General features: G+C 35.6%; 1 protein-coding gene across 1 annotated transcript in view; it reads right to left on the reverse strand.

Annotated features, from left to right (window-relative positions):
* LOC149784053 (solute carrier family 49 member 4 homolog) overlaps positions 1–23,542 on the reverse strand; it is a 60,858-nt gene that overhangs the window by 14,397 nt on the left and 22,919 nt on the right. The window contains exons 6-12 of the mRNA XM_089932147.1: positions 21,683–21,726; positions 18,160–18,210; positions 14,105–14,234; positions 10,880–10,988; positions 6,709–6,776; positions 3,416–3,534; positions 1,427–1,609 (exon numbers count right to left, since the gene is read on the reverse strand). Coding sequence (XP_089788273.1) covers positions 1,427–1,609; positions 3,416–3,534; positions 6,709–6,776; positions 10,880–10,988; positions 14,105–14,234; positions 18,160–18,210; positions 21,683–21,726 — 704 coding nt within the window. The remainder of the gene's footprint in view (positions 1–1,426; positions 1,610–3,415; positions 3,535–6,708; positions 6,777–10,879; positions 10,989–14,104; positions 14,235–18,159; positions 18,211–21,682; positions 21,727–23,542) is intronic.

The following is a 23,542-nucleotide window of genomic DNA, read 5'->3' on the forward strand; positions in this document are numbered from 1 at the left end:
AATTTCATAAAGATATCTCATGTGGTAAAAGATCTATCAAGTGTAAATACAATTTCAAACATGGGAGATAACTCTATAATTAAAAATCAAAGAAAAATATGTCATGATACAAAGGAATACCAAGTGTGATTACAATGAAAAAAAGTTCAGGTGATATGTACCTGAGAAAACGTTTGATGGAGAAACTGATGGTGAAACAGACACATTTTGTAATACAAATGGAGAAAACTGAAAATGTTAATCAGGTAGGAATGTGATGAATGAACAAATACAATTTGTAACAAAAATGGAAATAAATTTCTAAAATGCTGATAAGACAGCCTCCAGTTTTTGCAAGTCACATGGTCTTGTCGAAACCCAAAAGCATTACCATATTTCGTGAAACTATTTCAAATATATTAAGTGAACAAAAGTGTGACCAAAGGACAAAAGGACAGATAGAAAATTTAACATCTGTAGAAACCTCTCCCCCCAAACAACTGTTTGACAAAATATTAAATGAGGTAAGATCATCTTCCCATTTTACTGCATGATATGTACGTTTTTTATATTGCTACCTTGTACAATTATTTTTGTTAACTGCAGTTTATGGCTTATTATGTTTCATCATACTGTGGTTTCGTATAAAACAAACTTCATTAAAAATAGCAATACAATTATTACAAAGCTTGCCTTTAATCTACCTCAGTATAAGACAAATTCACCTAAAATGTGGCAAACTTTAGCAGTGTTACAGTGAGGGACCATGCTTTATACTACTAAGGAGTAGTGTTATAGTGAGACCACTGTTTATACTGTTACAGAGTAGTGTTGTAGTGAGACCACTGTTTACACTACTGCACAGTAGTGAGTAGTGAGACCACTGTTAATACTACTATAGTGTTATATAAAGACCACTACTGTTACAGAGTAGTGTTGTAGTGAGACCACTGTTTATACTACTGCACAGTAGTGAGTAGTGAGACCACTGTTAATACTACTATAGTGTTATATAAAGACCACCACTGTTACAGAGTAGTGTTATAGTGAGGCTTCTGTTTATACTACCATGTAGTAATGCAATTGTGAGACCACTGTTTAAACTACTATAGTGTTATAGTGAGACCACTGTTATACTGTGTCGTAACTCCATAGTTAGTGTGCACGCTAGCAAATGGATGGATGCAAGTATGACACCTTCCCAGACCAGCCTAAGATGGCTACTACTGTGTGTTCCTGGGTAAGGGTGTCAATTACTTTCATTGCCCTGGCATTATTTGGTCTTTCATGTGCTGATGTGCCACAAAAACAGCAAATAAATACTGAATACAAAATTACAACTATTCAGAGGTAAGAAATGCTATTACCTGAATATGTGGTTTTCATTAGCATGTATATATAAAATAACATTAATCTGGATGTAATTAAATTAAACTTGAAATCTTACCTATATCAGGTATCATTTGTACACCAAGGAATATCAATCCTCCGATATTGTTGATGAAATTAATGAAATACATAGTAATGATCTCGCCGATAGGGTAGGTCGCTTCCACAGCCATTTCGTACAATGGAGGGGTGGCCCCATTCAGAAAAATTCCACCTATGATAATTGTTGGATACAGGACAACTGTAACAATGAAAATCAATCAGTCAGTAAATTAATTTATCAATTAATATTTTTTTAAAATAACAATTAAACTGCGCTCTATAAGAATCACAAGCTCTTCTGGTCTATGACTAAATGTAAAGTAATATCAGTATCATTTTATATGCTCAAGTAGCGCAAGTCCTCCTCTCTACTTGACTCATTTCTTGACGCTGATTCTTCCTCAACATCACAAAGTTAAAAAAAACTACACACATGGATTCAGCAGAAACAAATGCAATTGTATTTAAATCTCGGAAAACCATGGCTTAAATTTAATGCAGCAAATAAGTCTTTAATTTTAGCAAAACAATACCAATAATCTTTCTACAGAATTTCATGAGGAAGTATCAGATCATGCACAATAATTCCAGCATGTACTGAATAAAGCAGTGGGTTCCAATGTAACAAGTAAAGCCTTAGGTTCCAATGTACTAAATAAAGCAGTGGGTTCTAATGTACTGAAAAAAGTACTGGTTCCAATGTACTGAATATGGCCGGCCTCAGAAGCGGGAGGTCATGGGTTTGAACCCCGGTCTAGTCATATTAAAGACTTATAAAAATGCTACTAACAGCTGCCTCACTAGGTGCTCAGCATTAAGAGGTTAGTGTTGGCCTGGTGTCAGGATAATGTGACTGGGTGGGACATCATGCTACATGACTGCAGCATTATGCCCCAGTGCTAGACATCACTATAAACTGACACACTGCAGACATCATAGCAATATGACTGAAAAATTGTTAAAGCTACGTTAAAAATTCTAATGACACATCACACACACACACACACATAGAATATGGCCTTACATTCCAATGTACAGAATAAAGCATTCGGTTCCAATGTACTGAATATGGCCTTAGGTTCCAATGTACTGAATAAAGCATTGGGTTTCAATATAACGAATTAAGCATTGGGTTCAAAGGTACTGAGTAAACTATTGCATTTCAATATACTGAATAAAGCATTGGGTTCCAATATACTGCATAACACACTGGGTTTCAATATACTGAATAAAGCAGTGGGTTCCAATGTACTGAATAAAGCACTGGGTTCCAATGTACTGAATAAAGCATTGTGTTTGAATGTACTGAATAAAGCGTTGGGTTCCATGGTACTGAATTAAGCCTTAGAGTTCAGAATAATCCACAGCAGAGTAGCTTAGCTAGTCACAAAGCCAATATGGCTGGCAAGGTGGTCATCTTGAAAAACTTGTTATTTCTATGACTCCTGAAATGATGGTCACAGTGATATAGTTTTTTTTTACTGATGTCTACTTGGTACTAAATGAAAATGATGGCCATATTGACATGGTTTTTTTACTGGTGGACTTCTTATGATGTCTACTTGGTACTAGATGAAAATGATGGTCATATTGACACAGGGGTTTTACGGATGGACTTCTTATGATGTCCACTTTGTACCAAATGAAAATGATGCCAATCAGGCCACCATTGTTATGGCCATTGTGGCCATGTCAAAAACATCATTACCTAAACTGATAATTGTAGTGACGTTGGGTTTTATCTGAAAGATTTCTTTAATACATAGTTGGTCCTGAATGAAAACTGTGCCAATTAGACCATCAGTATCTTCACCATAAACACTTTTCCAAAGCAAATTGTAAATTGCTGAATAGGTAGCTAAATAAAATAACTCGATCTTTTCAAAACTCTTTCCCAGTTACTACTTTTCATTAAAAACTGGCCATTCATGTTTAGAAAATAACATGAGAACAAGAATTAGGAAAAATAATTAGGAAAGCATAATTAGGAAAAACTGTTGATTACCTGCTTTGGTTGGAATGATACCAAAAAGGGACAGAGTGAAGAGGCCAAAACTGACTGTACTAATTGCATACATCACCAGGAGTATGGCCTTCAAATGCTTGGAAAATAGGTCTGAAAATCTGGAATGGAAAGAACAAGGACATCAAATTTGTTATATAATTTTGAGACTGGAATCGATGTCCCCTTGTCTATGAGCTAGCTTAACAGGGATCATCAAAATTTTTCTTCATCCACTTTTCCAGGAAAGTAATTTCAGAAAAACATATTCATTGTCCAACCTACCTTTTGACCCAAAATTTAAATCACTTATCAAGATTTGCCAAGAAGCATACACTTTAATCCATAGAAAGAACAAACTAATTAATGTACAATATATTTATTTTTTAGAAACGATATAAGTTTTCAAAAACATAGGATGAGATCATACATTTTGTTACAGCAGAAGTTTTCAGCTTTCTTTTTTTCTGGTATCTTATGTGCACTATTACCTGATCTGATACTTCCATCAACAAAAATGAAAATGAATTTAATGGGCTAGGGTGTAGGCTGTGTTAATGGTTTCCCATAATGGGCTAGGGTGTAGGCTGTGTTAATGGTTTCCCATAATGGGCTAGGGTGTAAGCTGTGTTAATGGTTTCCCATAATGGGCTAAGGTGTGGGTTGTCTTAATGGTTTCCATAATTCTGCTAGGGTGTAGGTTGTATTAATGGTTTCCCATAATGGGCTTGGGTGTAGGCTGTGTTAATGGTTTCACATAATGGGCTAGGGTGTAGGCTGTGCTAATAGTTTCACATAATGGGCTAGGGTATAGGCTGTGTTAATGGTTTCCCATAATGGGCTAGGGTGAGGCTTTGTTAATAGTTTCCCATAATGGGCTGGAGTGTAGGCTGTGTTAATGGTTTCCCATAATGGGCTAGGGTATAGGCTGTGTTAATGGTTTCCCATAATGGGCAAGGGTATAGCCTGCGTTAATGAGAGCTCTCATTGTTTTTGCATTTCATTCTCATTTAATTTTAAAATAGCCATTCCTAGTTAAATGTTAGCAACTTCTGCTACTGGAATTTGATGCACATGCTGGCTAGTGTCATGCGTATACTGTGCTACACAGACTTTCTGAGCTCAAAAACTATCATGAGATTTGACTGATTAAATTTGAATTGGTTAGTTCCATTGAAAAATGCATTGGCTGAATTTCCAACCTTTGCTGATTTGGGATGTTGTCGGTAATAACTGCAAAACAATTTTCCTTCTGAATAATTATCAACCCAACGTGGCTGAAAATTTACGTCTGTTTCCTTGTGAAAATAACTAAGTAAACTGACTTTATCCAAATAGTAAATGCATATATCACTTTAGATTGACAACCAATTCTAAAGTCAATAGAGCATACACTTTGTCGTTTTAATTATGAACAGTGACAGCTCCTTAATTAGTGTAATTATATCACTTCAAAGTTCAATAATGAATGTGAAATGTAATCCTATGTATAATCAATTAAAAAAATAATGTGTAAAAACTTATCTATCATTTTGGGTTAGAGATTGTATACGAGTTTGGATATAACATGAGAGTAGTGTGGCTCCCAAGACTTTACAATAATTTTATGAATTTCCTGAAGAAGTGCAAAGTTTGTGCCAAAATAAATGCAAGTTTGGCTTAATAATCTGGCCAGATATGATGAATTCTTGATGAAAAAATTGTCTTATGACTGTGTCTTTCTTGATATGAATAAAGATGTTCAAAGTTTCTATTTGTGAATATTCAATATGGGGCAATGATATGTAATAAAAAAATAAACAAAACAGAAAATTGGCAACATGCACATGTGGTTATATGGTGTTATCAATCGTCATGCAGTCAGCTGACCAGTGAATCATAATCCTTTTTATTTTCTAGCTTCTTATCATTCACATGTACACATGAAATGGCCCTTCCAGTGTTAACAGTGATTGGAACAAAACCATTTAAATTATAGGGGTGGATAGATTGGCTAATATAATCATTCTACTCCTTGGTATTTGCTCTGCAGTTAAATGAAGTGATAGTTGTAAAACAAATGCTACAATGATTACAGGGTTTATTTATTTTTTCCTTCTGCCATTTAGAAAACATGGAAAATGACTGAACATTTTTTAGGAACATGCTCTGAACCCACACACTCACTGTATAATTCCAAACTGGATTCAGGCAGTTTACATGAATATTCACCAGTAGAATTCTTATTGCAATAGCACTGTGAGGTCAAGTACACGTATTTTTCAAGCCTAAATACAGGTTATTTTTAGACTCGATGTCTGAATTATGCATTTTATTGCGGTCAGAAATCAGATACTTTGGATATGTCCAGCAAATATGAATGTTGCAGAAAAACACAGGCACTCATAAGTTTATGTGAATCTATTGGCAAGAAATTAAAATGAATTCGATTGGACCTAACAAATGTTTACTTCTTTTGTTATGGAATTACTATTGGGGATAAACACAGATTCAAGTACTCAAATATCTGTGCTTATGCGCAGGTCATTTAAACCAAAAAAAATTTAATTTTTTAAAAAAATGTTGGAAATTTAATATGGAACAAGTTGAAAGCTATATCAATGAAGTCCATATTTATGCCTCCACTTCTTTAACCTCATCTTTTCATGGGGGGGGGGAGATATGCATCATTTTCTACAGCAAACTGACTTGTTCAGCTATAGCAATACACGTCATTCTGTGGAATCCAGATCACTGTATTACACTGAGGCTCCACTGTATCATCCATAATTGTTCACTGTATAATGTACCATTCACACTGGTTGTGTGTACCATTCACAATTGTTTACTGTATAAGTAAGAAATCACACTAGTTGTTTGAAATGTACTATTCACACTTGTTCATTGTATAATGTATCATTCACTCTGGTTGTGTGTATAATGTACCATTCACACTGTTTGACTGAATAACATACCTTTCACACTGGTTGACTGTATAATGTACCACTCAGACTGGTTGTGTCTAATTTACCATTCACACATGTTGACTGAATAATGTAACATTCACATGAACTGACTGCATAATGTATACCATTCACATTGGTTGAGTGAATAATGTACCAGTCACTCTTTTTGACTAGAATTTTGGAAAAATTTTTACATAGAAAAAATTACATGACATACTCCATATATAAAGTCTATATAGAGTAAAAGAAAAAGCCCAGATTATCTGGTCAAAAAGTATCGACTGGTAAATATGGTACACTCCTAAAGTATTATTTAGTTTTACACAAAAGATGATACTGCTGCAAACTTACCTCGAGACAAGAATACCTGCTATACCTCCACCGACAATGGACCAAAAACCAAGCCAACCCGTCTCATTCTGAAAATTTAAAAATAAAGCATATTCATATCATACATGGAAACGTTTAGAAATCTCTAGCTAACTATGACATGGCATTATTATAATGTTTTCTATTCATCAAAATAAACACAATACATAAGTCAATTACACTGCACAAAAAATGCATCCATTGTTGAATGTTCTGGCATTAAAATATTGTTTATGGACAGTGTATAGCTTATGGGTGCAAGACTGAGAGACAACAACCCCCTTGATGTGAGAACTGTGAATCAGACTGAGTGAGATAAAACAACTCTGCATCAAAACTGGGGGTGAAATAAATTATTTGAGAGTCTTTGAAGCACAAATGAGGGTAAAGGAAAACATGGATGGAACATAAATGACCCACCGTAGTGTGAAAAATGACCTGAATGCAAAACTTCATCTAAGGGCATTGGATGGATGGACAGACAGACAGATGGACATCGGTAACACTATGTGCTAAGTGGACATCATACAAGGCTTCTCTCCATATGGTGTATAATTTAGCCATATGATGAGTTTCCCTTTTAAATGATTTCTGTACAGCATTCCCACATTAATGGCAGCCATGGAGTATATTGCCTTACAGTGAGGTCACAAAATAACAAAGTACAGTACACAGTAGACTCTCCTTAATATGCAGCTTGAGGATTGTAGGTACTGGATACTTGGTGTTCTCTCAAACCTCATTTTTTAAAATTGTTTTACCAAGCTTAAGTAAGCAATACAGCATGTGCTTGCTGTTGTGATTCATGCTTGGACCTGTTGGAACCTGAAAATATAATGATCACCGAACAATCTGCAGATTTTGCTAATTGGTGGAACATTTGGTCCCGAGAGCCACCAATTATTGAGAGTCTATTATACATAAACCTTTACTACAATAACAAGCAATCCATGGCCACACCCACCTTACAGCAGCAAATATATAATGCTGATGAGGCCTAAAGTGATGGAGTGTCGTATGTGGCAGAACACTTATTAAAATGGAATTTGAAAAAAATTATTTAAAATAAATGCAGGCTTTTGGTCTTAACCTTCAGTGCAATGGCAAGCAATGTTCTTATAGAAGACTTATAGAGCACACCTGGCAACACACCTGAGGCAAATATATTGAATTTTTTTAATGGTAACCAGTATGTGTGTGTGTGTGTGTGTGTGTGTGATTTGGATTTTTAACGTAGCTTTAACAATTTTTCAGTCATATCATTACAATGTCTGCAGTGTGACAGTTTATAGTGATACTTAGCACTGGGGCATCATGCCACAGACATGTAGCATGATGTCCCACCCGGTCACATTATCTTGACACCAGGCCGACCAGTCCTAACACTAACCTCTTAATGCTGAGCGCCAAGCGAGAGGCAGGTAACCAGTATGAAGCCATCTTCTAAAATCCCACAAAGCTCTACTACATCATTTACATATATATATATATATATATATATAATACAAATCATATGGTGAATAACAATCCTTTCAAGTGCACTGGATCCAGTAATGGATCACGTGTGTCTGGGATTGATTAAGATAAATGCAATAAACTGACAATGCCTTCGACTCTTTTTATGAGTCCTTTCTCAAAGGCAAATACAAAATATAGACAAAGCAAACAAATAAAACAGAAGAACGGTTATGTTTGTGAAAATTTACATGGCTGTTTCTGCAGGAATTCAACCTTTTAACTCTATTATGCCTCAACTAGTTTATTTGAGTTAAAAGGTTGAATTCCTGCAGAAACAGCCTGTAAAGTTTCACATACACTTTAATGTAGGAACCTGATGAAGAAGAAATGCATCTTTCAAAAATTTATCGGCAATACTTTAAGACTGTTGATAACAACACCACTGTTGGCAAAACTTCACTATATCTTACATCCTTATGCAGGCACAACAAAGAAAAGTTCAGCATGTCTTCTGGTTTGTTTTCAGGTTCACCCGCAAATATTATTAAATGTTGTCTGCTTGCCAAAGCAGTAGTCAGATAGAAGAATTAGAGTAAAATCTCATCTATTGTCTTGGTGTAAATGTACATGCTCTTTCAGAGATTAACCGTGAGGAGGGCTTGGGAAAGTGCCAGAATTATGGCTTGACCAGTGCTATCAAAGAAGCATAATTTAGTACAAAAATGGTTTCTTTTTCAAAAACATTACCAAATACTTGAGGATAGAGAAGGGGGTGTCAACAGACATAATCTGGACACCCTCTTAGATGATTTATAAGACAAACAGACTGTCAATGCAGAGTATATTGTCCTATCCTAAAGTTTTCAAATCCCCCCACAACTCACCAGGATTTATGAAAATGGTGAAAGGAACAAGACATTTGTCATTTTCTGTGGAGAGCTTTAAGAAACTAATCAAGCTGAGTCTACATGTCCTTGGGGCTCTCTTTGGAGACAATGGCTGGACTCCAGGTTGCTGGACCTGCAAAAGGTTTTCTTCTTTGGTTGTCTATTTCCAGTTTGAGATAGTAGTTTATAAGCTCCATGATGGAAAGGAATGCATCTTTTGCCATGGGCTGTATGTTAACAGATGTGACTAGGATATTGCAGAGTGAGTGTTGAGCTACCCACTGGGTAAGTACGGCATGTATAAGACAACTCCTATGAATGAATGTCAATAGAGTATATTAGATAAAGTCCATTGCTACTGATACCTTTAACTGGAGATAGCAAAACAACAATTTATACAGGTGATAACGTACGAGAGCTTACCACTAGATAGAAACAATAAATTAAGATAATGCCAAAGAAAGATTTTATAACATGAAATAAATGACATTTTGCTAGATATAAATTACAAATGGTGTAGTACTAAAATGAAATATAATTACTATAAACCATATAGCATGCAAATAACATGGTACCAATTAGCATACTGCATGACAAAGTCAGGCGATCAAGGTGGACCATATTTGCCGAGTATGAAGAAAGGAAACGTAGTCAGAAAACCTGTCATGTATCATTCCTGAAGACAAAATATCTGAACAATCATCGGAACAAACATTAACTCAGTCTGACAAAAAAGTACAAAGTGGACATTATTTTCTGGGCCATTTGTCACAACATACTGACCACTTATCAGAAGCAGCATCTGATTTATAAATGGGGGTTTTGTGCCATGCCCTTGATCCAAAGAAAGACATCTCTTGTCTGACTTTTGCTGCAGCAAATAGATGACTGTATCACTTTTGCTGCCAAAAAAAATCCAGAAGATGGGGTGAAGCTTTGTTTAGCCTTGGGAGGGGGATGTATTTGCCAAACAGTAAATGTACTTCAAAATTGTACATCAATGTAATCACGTAAGCACCTTCATTTATCTTTGATTAATTTTTGTTTGAAAACATTTAATACTAAAGCAGTGTTACCAAAGTCTTTTCATTTGGGACTATTGAGCAATCTGCACCTTAATTTTCATCCCAAAAATCCAGCTGAAAATATCTGACTACTGTGAACTTGTACAATGGCAAAACATGTAATGAATTAGGTCAAGAAAAGCAGACAAGCCTAATCATTACATTGCAGTGGTAGTTCAAATATTTTCGAACATACAGTGCTGTGACATCACAGCACACAATATTCAATCCAGTTTATGGGAGACATGATAGCTCAGTTGGTAAAGCATCTGACTCGTAATGTAAAGGTTGTATGTATTTCTCAAGCCATTTCTATAATGAACTTTCAAGCAAATATTGATCGACAAGGAGAAAAATACAGTGAATAAATGTCATTCAAATGTATGTATAATTAAAATGTCAGACATGACACATAATGATAAAATATTGGTAATGTTGGTACCTTATGTGGACATGACCCATATGACTTGCACCGTAATGCATAATGATCTGGTAATGTATTGAAACCTCCTCCATTTTTAAAAAGTAACTTGTTTGAACTGAAAGATGTCTATGCCAAAATCCAACAATGACAACTCAGAAATGAGATACCTCAATTTTGAAAATGTATCTTATCTGAACTGATAGCACCAAATGCAAGACAATAATGAAATGTCTACAGCTAAAAACAACAGTAACAACTCAGCCAGAAATGAGATACCTCTGTCTAATACATGCTTCATATGTGAGATGAAAATAACTGACCTGTGATATGCCATGTGGACTGAGATCAACATCTAGTATTCCCTGCCAGCAGTAATAGACTCCAAGTGAAATCCCATATGCCAGGCCTATCAACCAGAACTGTGAACACCTAAAAAACAGAAGAAAGAAATATAGAGGTTATAAAGCTAATGAATGTATATTACTGTGTGCCTGCTGGTTCAAAGGTTATTAGTTGGGATAAAGCAACTGACCCATTGGCAACTGTCAACCCAGTGGGCCACTAATTACATTGTGAACTGAATGACAAATGTGACACATTTACCTCTGTACCACTGACTTGTCTCAGTCTTCAATGAAAGAGCTCTGACACACAGATATTTTTCCATATATAAGATACACCAATTTAGCTTGCTCACAATAAAATCATTTCAGTTTTAAAGAAGGCAATAAAATAAATTGTTGATGAAGCATCATCTACAGGTCAACTGTTTCAAACCCGTGTGGTCCAGGACTCTATAGCAGCAAGTGAGAGGGTATGTGGTCATCCATCTAAAGTCAGTGACTGGGTTTCTCTTGCTTCACCACCGAAAGGATTATCTCATCCACACATCTATCCAGTCAAGTACACAAAGCATTAGGGAAGCATACACAGCAATAGTGTCAAGTGCACACAGCATAGCTAAAGTGTACATAGTATTTGGTTTCAAGTGTACATAGCATAGTCAAGTGAACACAGGATTATTTTTCAAGTGTACACTGCAGAGTCAAGTGTACAAAGTATTACACCAGTTGTCAAATGTACAAAGTATAGCATAGTCAAGTGTACACAGTACACCAGTTTTCAAGTGTACATTGCATAGTCAAGTGTACACAGCATTTGTTGTCAAATGTACATAGCATAGTCAAGTGCACACAGCATAGCTAAAGTGTACATAGTATTTGGTTTCAAGTGTACATAGCATAGTCAAGTGAACACAGGATTATTTTTCAAGTGTACACTGCATAGTCAAGTGTACAAATTATTACACCAGTTGTCAAATGTACCTAGCATAGCCAAGTGTACACAGCATTTGTTGTCAAATGTTCATAGCATAGTCAAGTGAAAACAGCACTTGCTGTCAAATGTACATAACACAGTCAAGTGTACACAGAATTTGTTGTCAAATGTACATAGCATAGTCAAGTGAAAACAGCACTTGCTGTCAAATGTACATAACACAGTCAAGTGTAAATAGTTTTTATGGTCAAGTGTATATATCATGAGTTGTTAGACATGAGACACTGTCATACGATTTTGATGTTAAACAAATATCAAGTACTGAAATTGAACAGTTGAAATGATGCTAATTTACAAAAGATTAAATTCAAGAACATAACTCCAGTGACATTGCTATTCATGGTCCTTTACAATCAATACTAACAAGCAGTTTACTGTGAGTTAAGTCATTCTGTTTCATCTCTTATTCCTCAGGTAAATTCTTGAGATTACAGTGTATATGTATGAAGTAACAAATTAAATATCTGTAGGTAGATGTTGCTTTTAATTGAATTTCCAATTATATATACCAGTATCATTTTCTCTAAAGTCACAGCGCAACAGGTGTATAAAACTATAAATGTGTCCATATAAGATGGATGCCACCACTAATGTAATGTAATTGAAGGACACAATTCGATGTCAAACAGGGGAACATAACTCAATTAAATTATATCAAAAAATGGTAAAACTGAAATTAGATTTAGCTCTTCTTCATGCAAAGCGTTGCACTAAATTTCATTTCAATAAATGCAGTCCATCCAAAGTTGATAATAGACAGGACATGGAGGAATAGGATATGATATGAGGTGATGTGACATATGGACTGGGTAAACATGAGATAATACCACCCAAAGTTAGTGACAGACAGGACATGGAGGAGCAGGACATGATATGAGGTGATGTGACAGATGGACTGGGTAAACATGAGATAATACCACCCAAAGTTAGTGACAGACAGGACATGGAGGAACATGGTGTGATATGAGGTGATGTGACAGATGGACTGGGTAAACATGAGATAATACCACCCAAAGTTAGTGACAGACAGGACATAAAGGAGCAGGACATGATATGAGGTGATGTGACAGATGGACTGGGTAAACATGAGATAATACCACCCAAAGTTAGTGACAGACAGGATACGGATGAACATGTCATAAAATGAGGTGATGTGACAGTGGGACAAGGATAACATGACAGACAGGGTGTGGAAAGACATGATGATATGTGACTGATGGACAGGGATAACAAAATACAATCCCCACCCCAAAAGTCAGTGACAAACAGGACATGGAGGAACAGGACATGATATGAGGTGATGTGACAGACGGACAGGGATAACATGATAGGACATTGTGGGACATGCCATGATGTGAGGTGATGTGACAGATGGACAGAGTTAACATGACAGACAAGACATTGTGGGGCATGACATGATGTGAGGTGATATGACTGATGGACAGGGATAACATGACAGACAAGACATTGTGGGACATGGCATGATGTGATATGAGGTGATTTGACTGATGGACAGGGATAAAAAAAATAGAATCTGAAGTATCATGGCAATGTACAGTAAACATGCAATGATAGAGAAGCATCATAATGATGTACAGTACAAAATTTAATGACACTGAATTATCACAACTTACAGTACAAAATTTCCCAACACCCAGATCCTGATATGTACTGAGAGTAATTGTTTTTTTTTACCCTGTTAGCTTAAACTTTTAATGACACTTAAGTTTCATAATGATGTGCAGTACAAAACTTAGTGGGGGCCCCAAGTGGCCGAGTGGTCTAAAGCGCTCTCCATTACGGATCACTGCCATCTCACCTGTCTGCGCAGGTTCGAGTCTCGGATTCGACCAATGTGGGTACGTGAGAATGCTTGCCAGTACCTTCTCGAGGGTCAGTGGTTCTTTCTGGGGATTTCCCGGGTTCTTCCTCCACCATTAATACTGGCCACCATGCATAGCCTATCGTGTGCTGAAAAATGGCATTAAACCCCACAACAACTACAACAAAACTTAATGACACTGAATTATCATGATGTACAGTACAAAATTTCCCAACACCCAGATCCTGATATGTACTGATAGTAATTGTTTTCTTTTTCCCTGTTAGCTTAAATATCTAATGACTCTGAAGTATCGTAATGATGTACAGTACAAAATTTCCTTAAACCCAAATTCTGACATCTACCAACAGCATTTATTTCTTACCTTATTAGCTTAAGTATCCCTGTCTTTATATCCATTCTTTCAATGGAGGCAGATATGGTGGGTGGTTTGGGAGGTTTGGATGGAAAATACACTAGCATTAAAAGGAACACAAATATGGACCAGCCACATTCTGGAAAAGAAATGGATAAATTAATTATCTTCAAACAAATGCTACTGATGTTACTTATATTTAAGGCAGTGATGACAGTTCTAAAAATATTTCAATAGAGAGGACCACTATGTCCAACCAGCATGTAATTGATGATTTAGTACAGGGATGCCAAGCCCTACTGATAGGAATGTCAGCTTACGGAAATTAGAATCTTAAAATAAAAATAGAAGGACTTAAAAAGTTTTAATGCAATTGATTCTAAGTTGACAGCTAAGTGGTCGTTGGATGAAATGTTCATCCATCAATCGTATTCCAGGCAAGTGTCCTACTCAAGTCTGCTGAGTCTTCCAGCAATAAGCATTTAAGTAGACTTTTACAACAAAATTAGAACCAGACTTTACAAGGGATTCAGTGATCTAAATACCAGTGTTCATGTTGTGGATCATTTATAAAGTATTTTACCTTACCAAAAGAACCTGATTGGTATGGCATAGTTTGAAGTTAAATATATTAAAAACTCCACCAAAATAGGAATGGTTGGCATCGATGTAGTCTTCAGCAGCCATTGTTAAAACATTAACAAACATGCAGAAAATAAATTCAGACTGAGGTTTTGATCAGAATGTTTTATTTTACAAAGCACACAAAACTCATTATGTGGTCTTAATCTAAATGTAAACACTTAACCTAAGCCTATAAAATATGGAATGTAGGTCAAAGAGACCTGTCCTGATGGTTCTAGCTTAAAGTCACAAAATGTGAACCAAGTCAGTGGTGTATGAAATACGGATCACAGTGACCTACTTTTATGATGAGGCTATATTACAGATTTATTCCCAAATCATATTTCCTGCTTCCAGGTATAACAGTATGTATATAGGAAGTATAAAAAAACAAAAACAAATCAAGATCTGAACAGTAAAACTTGTTATAGTCATGTAGGTCACAGTGATCTTTTGTAGTAAGGGTGTGGTACTTGCAGATTTGTATTCAATCATACAGATTGGTGATTTCAGAATTACTAGAGCTTGAGAAATAAACAAAATTTAACCAAATTAGTGAACTATAAAATATGAGTCATGGTAACCTACTTCTGTGATGAGAGCATAGCAGTCATCAGTATGGATCCCCTCACCAAGTAGCATGATTCCAGATACAGTACAGGGTGCAAAAAGCCTGAGAAAAGGGCAAAAACTTTACCAAAAATATCAAAATATACATGTATACACAAAGCCAGCCCCCTTAGACCTCTCCCCATGGGGTAGGCATCATGAAACCTCCTCCTAGCTGTTGCCCAGTGCTTAGAAAGAACGAATTGTTGAGATGCAGTGAGGCAGTACATTTATATTATTGATTTTGTTTGCATACACCAATTCAGTTGCACAAAAGCTCTCCTCTGTTTCTTAGAGGTGTGTTGATAAAAGGTACCAGTCCTAAGCACATCGATTCTGAAAATTTTAACAGTGACAATTCTAATACAAAGGGGCATTACAACAGTTTTCAACTACTTTGTACCTTTTTAGGCACCAATTCCATTGTGTAACTACCCTAATGATTCTACCATGGACAATGCTGACACCAATTCCAATGTGTAACTACTCTGATGATTCTACCATGGACAATGCTGACACCAATTCCAATGTGTAACTACTCTGATGATTCTACCATGAACAATGCTGACACCAATTCCAATGTGTAACTACTCTGATGATTCTACCATGGACAATGCTGACACCAATTCCAATGTGTAACTACTCTGATGATTCTACCATGGACAATGCTGACACAAATTCCAATGTGTAACTACTCTGATGATTCTACCATGAACAATGCTGACACCAATTCCATTGTGTAACTACTCTGATGATTCTACCATGGACAATGCTGACATTGAGGGATGGTACAGCAACATTTTTTAGGTACCAGTCCCAACTTCCCTGTCTGGCAATGTGAAAATCATCAGGCTGAATTGGTTTTATCTGCCATAATTCTGCAGCACAATGAATATTCACAATGGCAGCATTTCATTTTAAGCTGCAATCCATCTGAACCCAAACTGTCAGGGAAATTTTACCCACCTACTATATCGTTAATATTTAAAGTTCCTCTCCTCCCACTAAAGAATCACCCATCTCAATGACCAGGCATGCTGTTATTGTCTGCTCTGGTTAAGGTGTCAATTCTGTACATCAATTAGCATAACTCAAATTAGTGGCATACATAATTCAAATCTATATGAAGTCAACATTACTTTTCTGACAGCTATACATTTCAAACAAGTTAAAAGAAAATCACAAAGCAAGAGGCCCAAGTAGGCCTGATACAAATTGCCTCTGCAACTGGGACCAGGCTGTGTTCAAGAGTGAGTGAATGGACCAGTGCTATCATAAACCATTCCTCTATAATCCAGTACACCTTGTTCCCAACAGTGATTCATATTGTTAGTATTTGCATTTTGAAAACAATCTTACCATATAACACAGAATGCACACCGTGACTGTGCTTGTGTTTTTCTGGATTGTTTACACAGCTTTAGCAGTTTTTCAGTCATATCACTACATTGTCTCCAGAGTGTTAGTTTATAATGACGTCTAGCAATGGGGCATCAGGCCGCAGACATGTTGTTGTTGTTGTTGTTGTTGTAGGGCTTAACGCCATTTTTCAGCACGCGATTGGCTATACATGGCGGCCAGTATTAATGGTGGAGGAAGAACCCGGGAAAACCCCGGAAAGAACCACCAACCCACGAGAAGCTACTGGCAGGCTTTCTCACATACCCACATTAGCCGAATCCGAGACTCGAACCCACGCAGACAGAGGTGAGATGGCAGTGATCCGTAACGGAGAGCGCTTTAGACCACTCGGCCACTCGGGGCCCCTCGCAGACATGTAGTAGCAACCAGTCACATTATCCTGACACCAGGCCGACCAGCCCAGCCCTAACACTAACCTCTTAATGCTGAGTGAAAAGCAAGGCAGTTACAAGTACCATTGTATAAATCTTTGGTATGAACCGGCCAAGGTTCAAACCTGTGACCTCCTGAATCCAAGGCAGATATTGCATAATGTGCAATGGCCATATTGTTATTCCTATTTACCATGTTTCATCAACAGGCATAACAAAGTATGAGCATGGCTAGTACTGACTTGAGACATATCTGTGTCCCAATGTGCTGATATTTCTAAACAATAAAGATTGAAGAGATAACAACAGATAAAGGAATAATCGTCTTATCTTGGAGAAAGCAATTGCTTGATTTGTTTGTGCTCAAGTAGCATAGCATGAAATCACAAATTCTTTTTGCTGATAGCATTTGTCTATTCTCATAGCAATGTGTGTTTCCCTATCAAGTTTAAAAAACAAAAATCACCCTGGATAAAAAAAGCTCAAAACTTCATTTCATTAAACAATTTATAATATCTAATCTGACTGTCACATTGGGGTCTCGAACAGTGTAATCTTAACTGCATTACAAACCAAGCAGGAACTTATTTACTAACACAGCCACCTTATATGTGTGGGCAAGTTTATATTTTCAGACAACATGAGTTTAGGAGTTACAATACTCTGAACCCTTGTACATGAAAATTAGATGGCATGCACTTTTCATTTTGTTAATATTTGGTTTAGAAATGTTTAAAGTAGACACTGCAAAACACTGGATGAAGATGACAGTTTCTGCCTTCTATGCAAGTGAAGTCCAAAGAATCTCACCCCTTCAATTAAAATGAACTTTTCGAGAAAAGGAAAAGGATGGTGAGCAGGCTGGTTGTTTCATTTAAAATGTATAGGTAACTGTGTTAGCCAAGCTCAAAAGATGCTAAAATACTGTGATTTAATAAAGCAAAGACAATTAAAAAAAAAATATTATAAAGTATGTTTTTTGCACTGTTTTGATAGACCATAATACTGTATTTTGCTTTTCTGTACTGTAGTACTTACCAACATACAATAATCTCATCATATCATCTTGTTGTTGCTCCAAACTTCCCACTGTAAAATAAAAATGAACGATTACCTGACGTGTCTTGTCAAAATAAAATACATACAAATTTCCATACAGTGCTGGCTACAATACATTCATGATAAATTTACTAATCAGTATGGGTTACAATAAAGCCATGGCAAAATTACCTTTTAGTATTGGTTAATGCTCAGTGTGCAAGAAGAAAATAATTAACCTCAAATTTATACAAGGATAAAAAAGACTGGAAAAAATCTATGTCCTTGACCCCAAACATGCATTGCAACATACTGTCCAGTGAAGGTGTAAGTATACCATGTCTCATCTATTTATCTTATAAAGCTGTGTATGATGGTATGTAAGTACAGTGGTACCCCAATATAGCACAATGATTGGGGTCCACAGAATGATCTTGTGTCATGTACCATCTTGTGTATTAGCCAAACAAGTCGGTTAGCTGTTGAAATAGGTGAATACTCATATCTCCCCCACCCCCCACAACAAAAAAAATGATGGGGGATAGAAGCCGGTGTAATAAATACTATGGATATCAAAACAAGAAGCCAGTGTAATAAATACTATGGATGTCAAAATGAAGCTGGTGTAATAAATACTATGGATATCAAAACAAGAAGCTGGTGTAATAAATACTATGGATATCAAAACAAGAAGCCGGTGTAATAAATACTATGGATATCAAAACAAGAAGCCGGTGTAATAAATACTATGGATATCAAAACAAGAAGCCAGTGTAATAAATACTATGGATATCAAAACAAGAAGCCGGTGTAATAAATACTATGGATATCAAAACAAGAAGCCAGTGTAATAAATACTATGGATATCAAAACAAGAAGCCAGTGTAATAAATACTATGGATATCAAATCAAGAAGCCAGTGTAATAAATGCTATGGATATCAAAGCAAGAAGTCAGTGTAATAAATACTATGGATATCAATACAAGAAGCCAGTGTAATAAATAATATGGATATCAAAGCAAGAAGTCGGTGTAATAAATACTATGGATATCAAAACAAGAAGCTGCTGTAATAAATACTATGATATCAAAACAAGAAGCCAGTGTAATAAATACTATGGATATCAAAACAAGAAGCTGGTGTAATAAATACTATGATATCAAAACAAGAAGCCAGTGTAATAAATACTATGGATATCAAAGCAAGAAGTTGGTGTAATAAATACTATGGATATCAAAACAAAGCTGGTGTAATAAATACTATGGATATCAAAACAAGAAGCCAGTGTAATAAATACTATGGATATCAAAGCAAGAAGTCGGTGTAATAAATATTATGGATATCAAAACGAAGCTGGTGTAATAAATACTATGGATATCAAAACAAGAAGCTGGTGTAATAAATACTATGGATATCAAAACAAGAAGCCAGTGTAATAAATACTATGGATATCAAAGCAAGAAGTCGGTGTAATAAATAATATGGATATCAAAACAGTCATTACATATTCAGTATTAATTTTAATGTATACAAAATGCAACATAAGCAGGTAAGTGCAAATAGTATTCATCAGCTGAATGTGTCTTTGATCCAAAGTAGGAATTCCATCAAAAACATGCAAAAGAAGAATAATTTCTATAATAAAGACAGTCACTAGGTCCATTCCTATCCATTTAATCTCTAAAAAGAACATACATTTAAGTGCTAAAAGCACATGTACTAGAGCTGAAAATTGTCAAAGGTATTGAACTAGTAATACTTTTGCATGAGAATTCCACAGAGTAAATGTACTATGTAAACTGCCCAAAACCAGTATGGCAGTAAACCATTTGATTGTGTGGGTTCAGAGCGAAGTCTTTTAAAAAGTTTTATCCACTCTCTAAAGGACAGTTGAAAAAAAAAAAAATTAAACGAAGTATTCACTGAAGTAATTTTTTTTTATAAATGAAACTTTCCTTCACCTCGGAGCAGCAGAGAGTAGAATGTTTGATTAGATTTGCCAGTCATTGTTAACACTGAAAGCATAGTTTCCTGTGTATATGTGAATGATCTGAAGTGACAAAATAAGACCAAAGGTGTCAACAGGTACACTAGTTTCTAAGTTTAAATCAAAGATTATATCTGACGAAATGAGAGAATAATGAGTACAGTTCGAGGCTCGTGTCATGTGACACTGATCTATTGTAAACCTCTGTCTACTGATCTTGTATTTTCAACATGCATGACTATTTGACCATGAATGATTAACAGTTTCCTTATTTTCTATTTATAGTAACTGTACATGGCATGTTTCCAAGAAAACATATAGTCTGATACACACTTCAGCAGCAGACCAGTCTATATTCATAAAAATAACATGGCACCAAATATTAAGTGAAACAGCTTTATCGATGTGACTTGTGGATATTATAGGACTAAAAAGTGTTGGAGGAGAGGGATTTTTTTAAACTGAATAACATGTTGCATCAAGAAAAGGACAAATCAATAGTGCATTAAAAAAAATTCAAAAGGAATTCTACAGTAATGTAATACAACATTCAGACTTTGTGGACCTGACTTAATGACCTTTCAGCAAAAGCTTAAAATGTGGTGCAGACAAGTTAAAGTGAATCTTGTGTATAAATGATTTTTCATTTTGGTTTGTTGCCTGTATTCTCGTACTAATCAACATGGATTTTGCCAATTTATGCCAAGATTTTTTTTTACTAACTGCAGATCCAGGTAAGTAGCAAAAATAAATGTATGTTCTTCATATGATTTTCTGTAATCATGGTATGGAATATATATTTTCCTCTTTTTATGCTCGTACTGCACTTTTTGTCACTCATATTAGTAATAATTATGCTTATACCTCAGGTTGGAGTAAGTGGTGGGTGGCATATATGAACCTACAACAAAGCAGTTCAAGTACACATTTAATATAATTTCCCTTCGATCGGGTACCTGAGAACCGATCATTAAGATCAATGGGTACCAAGCTGACGATTCCTAAAATGTTGACATCTTTAGCCAAGATAAAAGTGGGTGGAGTTATTTTATATGTGTATGGCAATGAACAAAACTGCTGACAGTCTGGTCTATAAACTTGTTTCAGCAGGTATGTATTTCCATAATTTGTGTTTTTATTTTATAAGTCCATAATTTAAAGGTAATTTATTTAAGACAAAATTGTTATGAGATGGCAAGCCTGACAACCCAACAGAAACATGGCAGCTAACTTTTCCACACCATTGTTTGGTATGCTTTATACTTTGTAGTTTGGTATGTTTCATAAACTGCGTGCAGTTTGGTATGTTGTATATACTGTTTGCAGTTCAGTGTTTTTACTCACTGTTTGCAGTTTGGTGTGTTTTACACAGTTTGCATTTTGGAGTCTTTGATACAGTTTGGCATGTTTTATATACTGTTTGCAGTTTGGTGTGTTTTACACGCTGTTTGAAGTTTGGTGTATACACTGTTTGCAGTTTGTTGTGTTTTATATGATGTTATATGTAAGTATATATTGTTTAAATGGTGAATTACCTGAATGAATAGTATATCCACTGTCAGGTCCTTTCTCAGAGATTCTAGCATGATAGAAAGGAAAGCAATTATTAAAAATGAATTCATAATTAAGACTGGCATAAGGAAGCTTGCCATAAGTAATATCAGCATATGTAAAATTGGCTTAAGTTATACTGGTATACGAAATACTTATGCAAGCAATACTGTTATGAGTAAGGTTGGCGTAAGGAAGCATGGCATAAGTAATAAAGGTATGAATAATATTGGCATAAGTGTTACTGGTACAAGTAAGATTCATGTAAGTAATATTGGCATAAGTAATATTAGCATAAGGCATACTGGTACAAGTAAGATTCATGTAAGTAATATTGGCATAAGTAATATTAGCATAAGGCATACTGGTACAAGTAAGATTCATGTAAGTAATATTGGCATAAGTAATAAAGGTACAAATGTTACTGGTACAAGTAATATCGGCATAAGTAATATTAGCATAAGTCATACTGGCACAAGTAATATCGGCATAAGTAATATTAGCATAAGTCATACTGGTACAAGTAATATCGGCATAAGTAATATTAGCATAAGTCATACTGGTACAAGTAATATCGGCATAAGTAATATTAGCATAAGTCATACTGGTACAAGTAATATCGGCATAAGTAATATTAACATAAGTCATACTGGTACAAGTAATATCGGCATAAGTAATATTAACATAAGTCATACTGGTACAAGTAATATCGGCATAAGTAATATTAGCATAAGTCATACTGGCACAAGTAATATCGGCATAAGTAATATTAGCTTAAGTCATACTGGTACAAGTAATATCGGCATAAGTAATATTAACATAAGTCATACTGGTACAAGTAATATCGGCATAAGTAATATTAACATAACTCATACTGGTACAAGTAATACTGGCATAAGTAATATTAACATAACTCATACTGGTACAAGTAATATTGGCATAAGTAATATTAGCATAAATAATATTCAATAAATAATACTGGTATACGTCGTAATCCTGGCACATGCAAGATCTGCTTAAGAAATACTGCCATATGAATTATTGACATAAGAAAGATTTGCATTAGTTGTTGAGGTTTTGTTGGTTTGATGCCATTTTTCAACACACCATTTATACATGGCAGCCAATATATCTAGTGGAGGAAGAACCAAGGAAAACCCCAGGAAGAACCAATTACCCACCATAAGCTACTAGCAAGCATTCTCATATACCTACACTGGTTGAGATCGAGACTCAAATCCATGCGAACAGAAGTGGGATGTCAGTGACTGGTGCTTTAGCCTACTATGCCACCCCCATGACTAAGGCTGATGCAATGGCAGATCAGAGTCTGTGTTGTCTGTAGTTGGCTTGGACTTAAAAGTAGGTATACATGGTACAGCAGCTTCTGTTTTCTCTATTTTACTTGAACATTCCTCATTGTCAGTAGCAATTTCACCTAACTGGCAGCGTGAAAATCTCCTTGTTAAGACAATGCAATCACACGTCATTTTGTTTATACTTACAAAGCACAGCTTTGTGTTAAGACATTACTGCTAGAGTTGTATTTTTAGTACATCAGTGATTTTATCAAATTTAGTATAGCAAAATGTATGTGACTGATAGCATCAGTAAAGTGCACTGTCACTCTGACACTTCAGGGTGCTACAGTCTGGTCTGTATTACAGTCTTGTCTCAATCATCCTGTACTGGTTTATCTGACAGTCACTTTTCTTGGACAACACAAATATAAACGATTTCTTAAAACCAAATTATTGAAAATATGTGTTCCTTAAAGACTTACAAATATTCACATAAGATCAGATGGAACAACAAAACTCAAGAAGCTGTTTGTGATCCTTTTT

Source organism: Sinohyriopsis cumingii, chromosome 14 (genome assembly GCF_028554795.1).
Source record: "Sinohyriopsis cumingii isolate HCF-2022 chromosome 14, ASM2855479v2, whole genome shotgun sequence".
NCBI lineage: Eukaryota > Metazoa > Mollusca > Bivalvia > Unionida > Unionidae > Sinohyriopsis > Sinohyriopsis cumingii.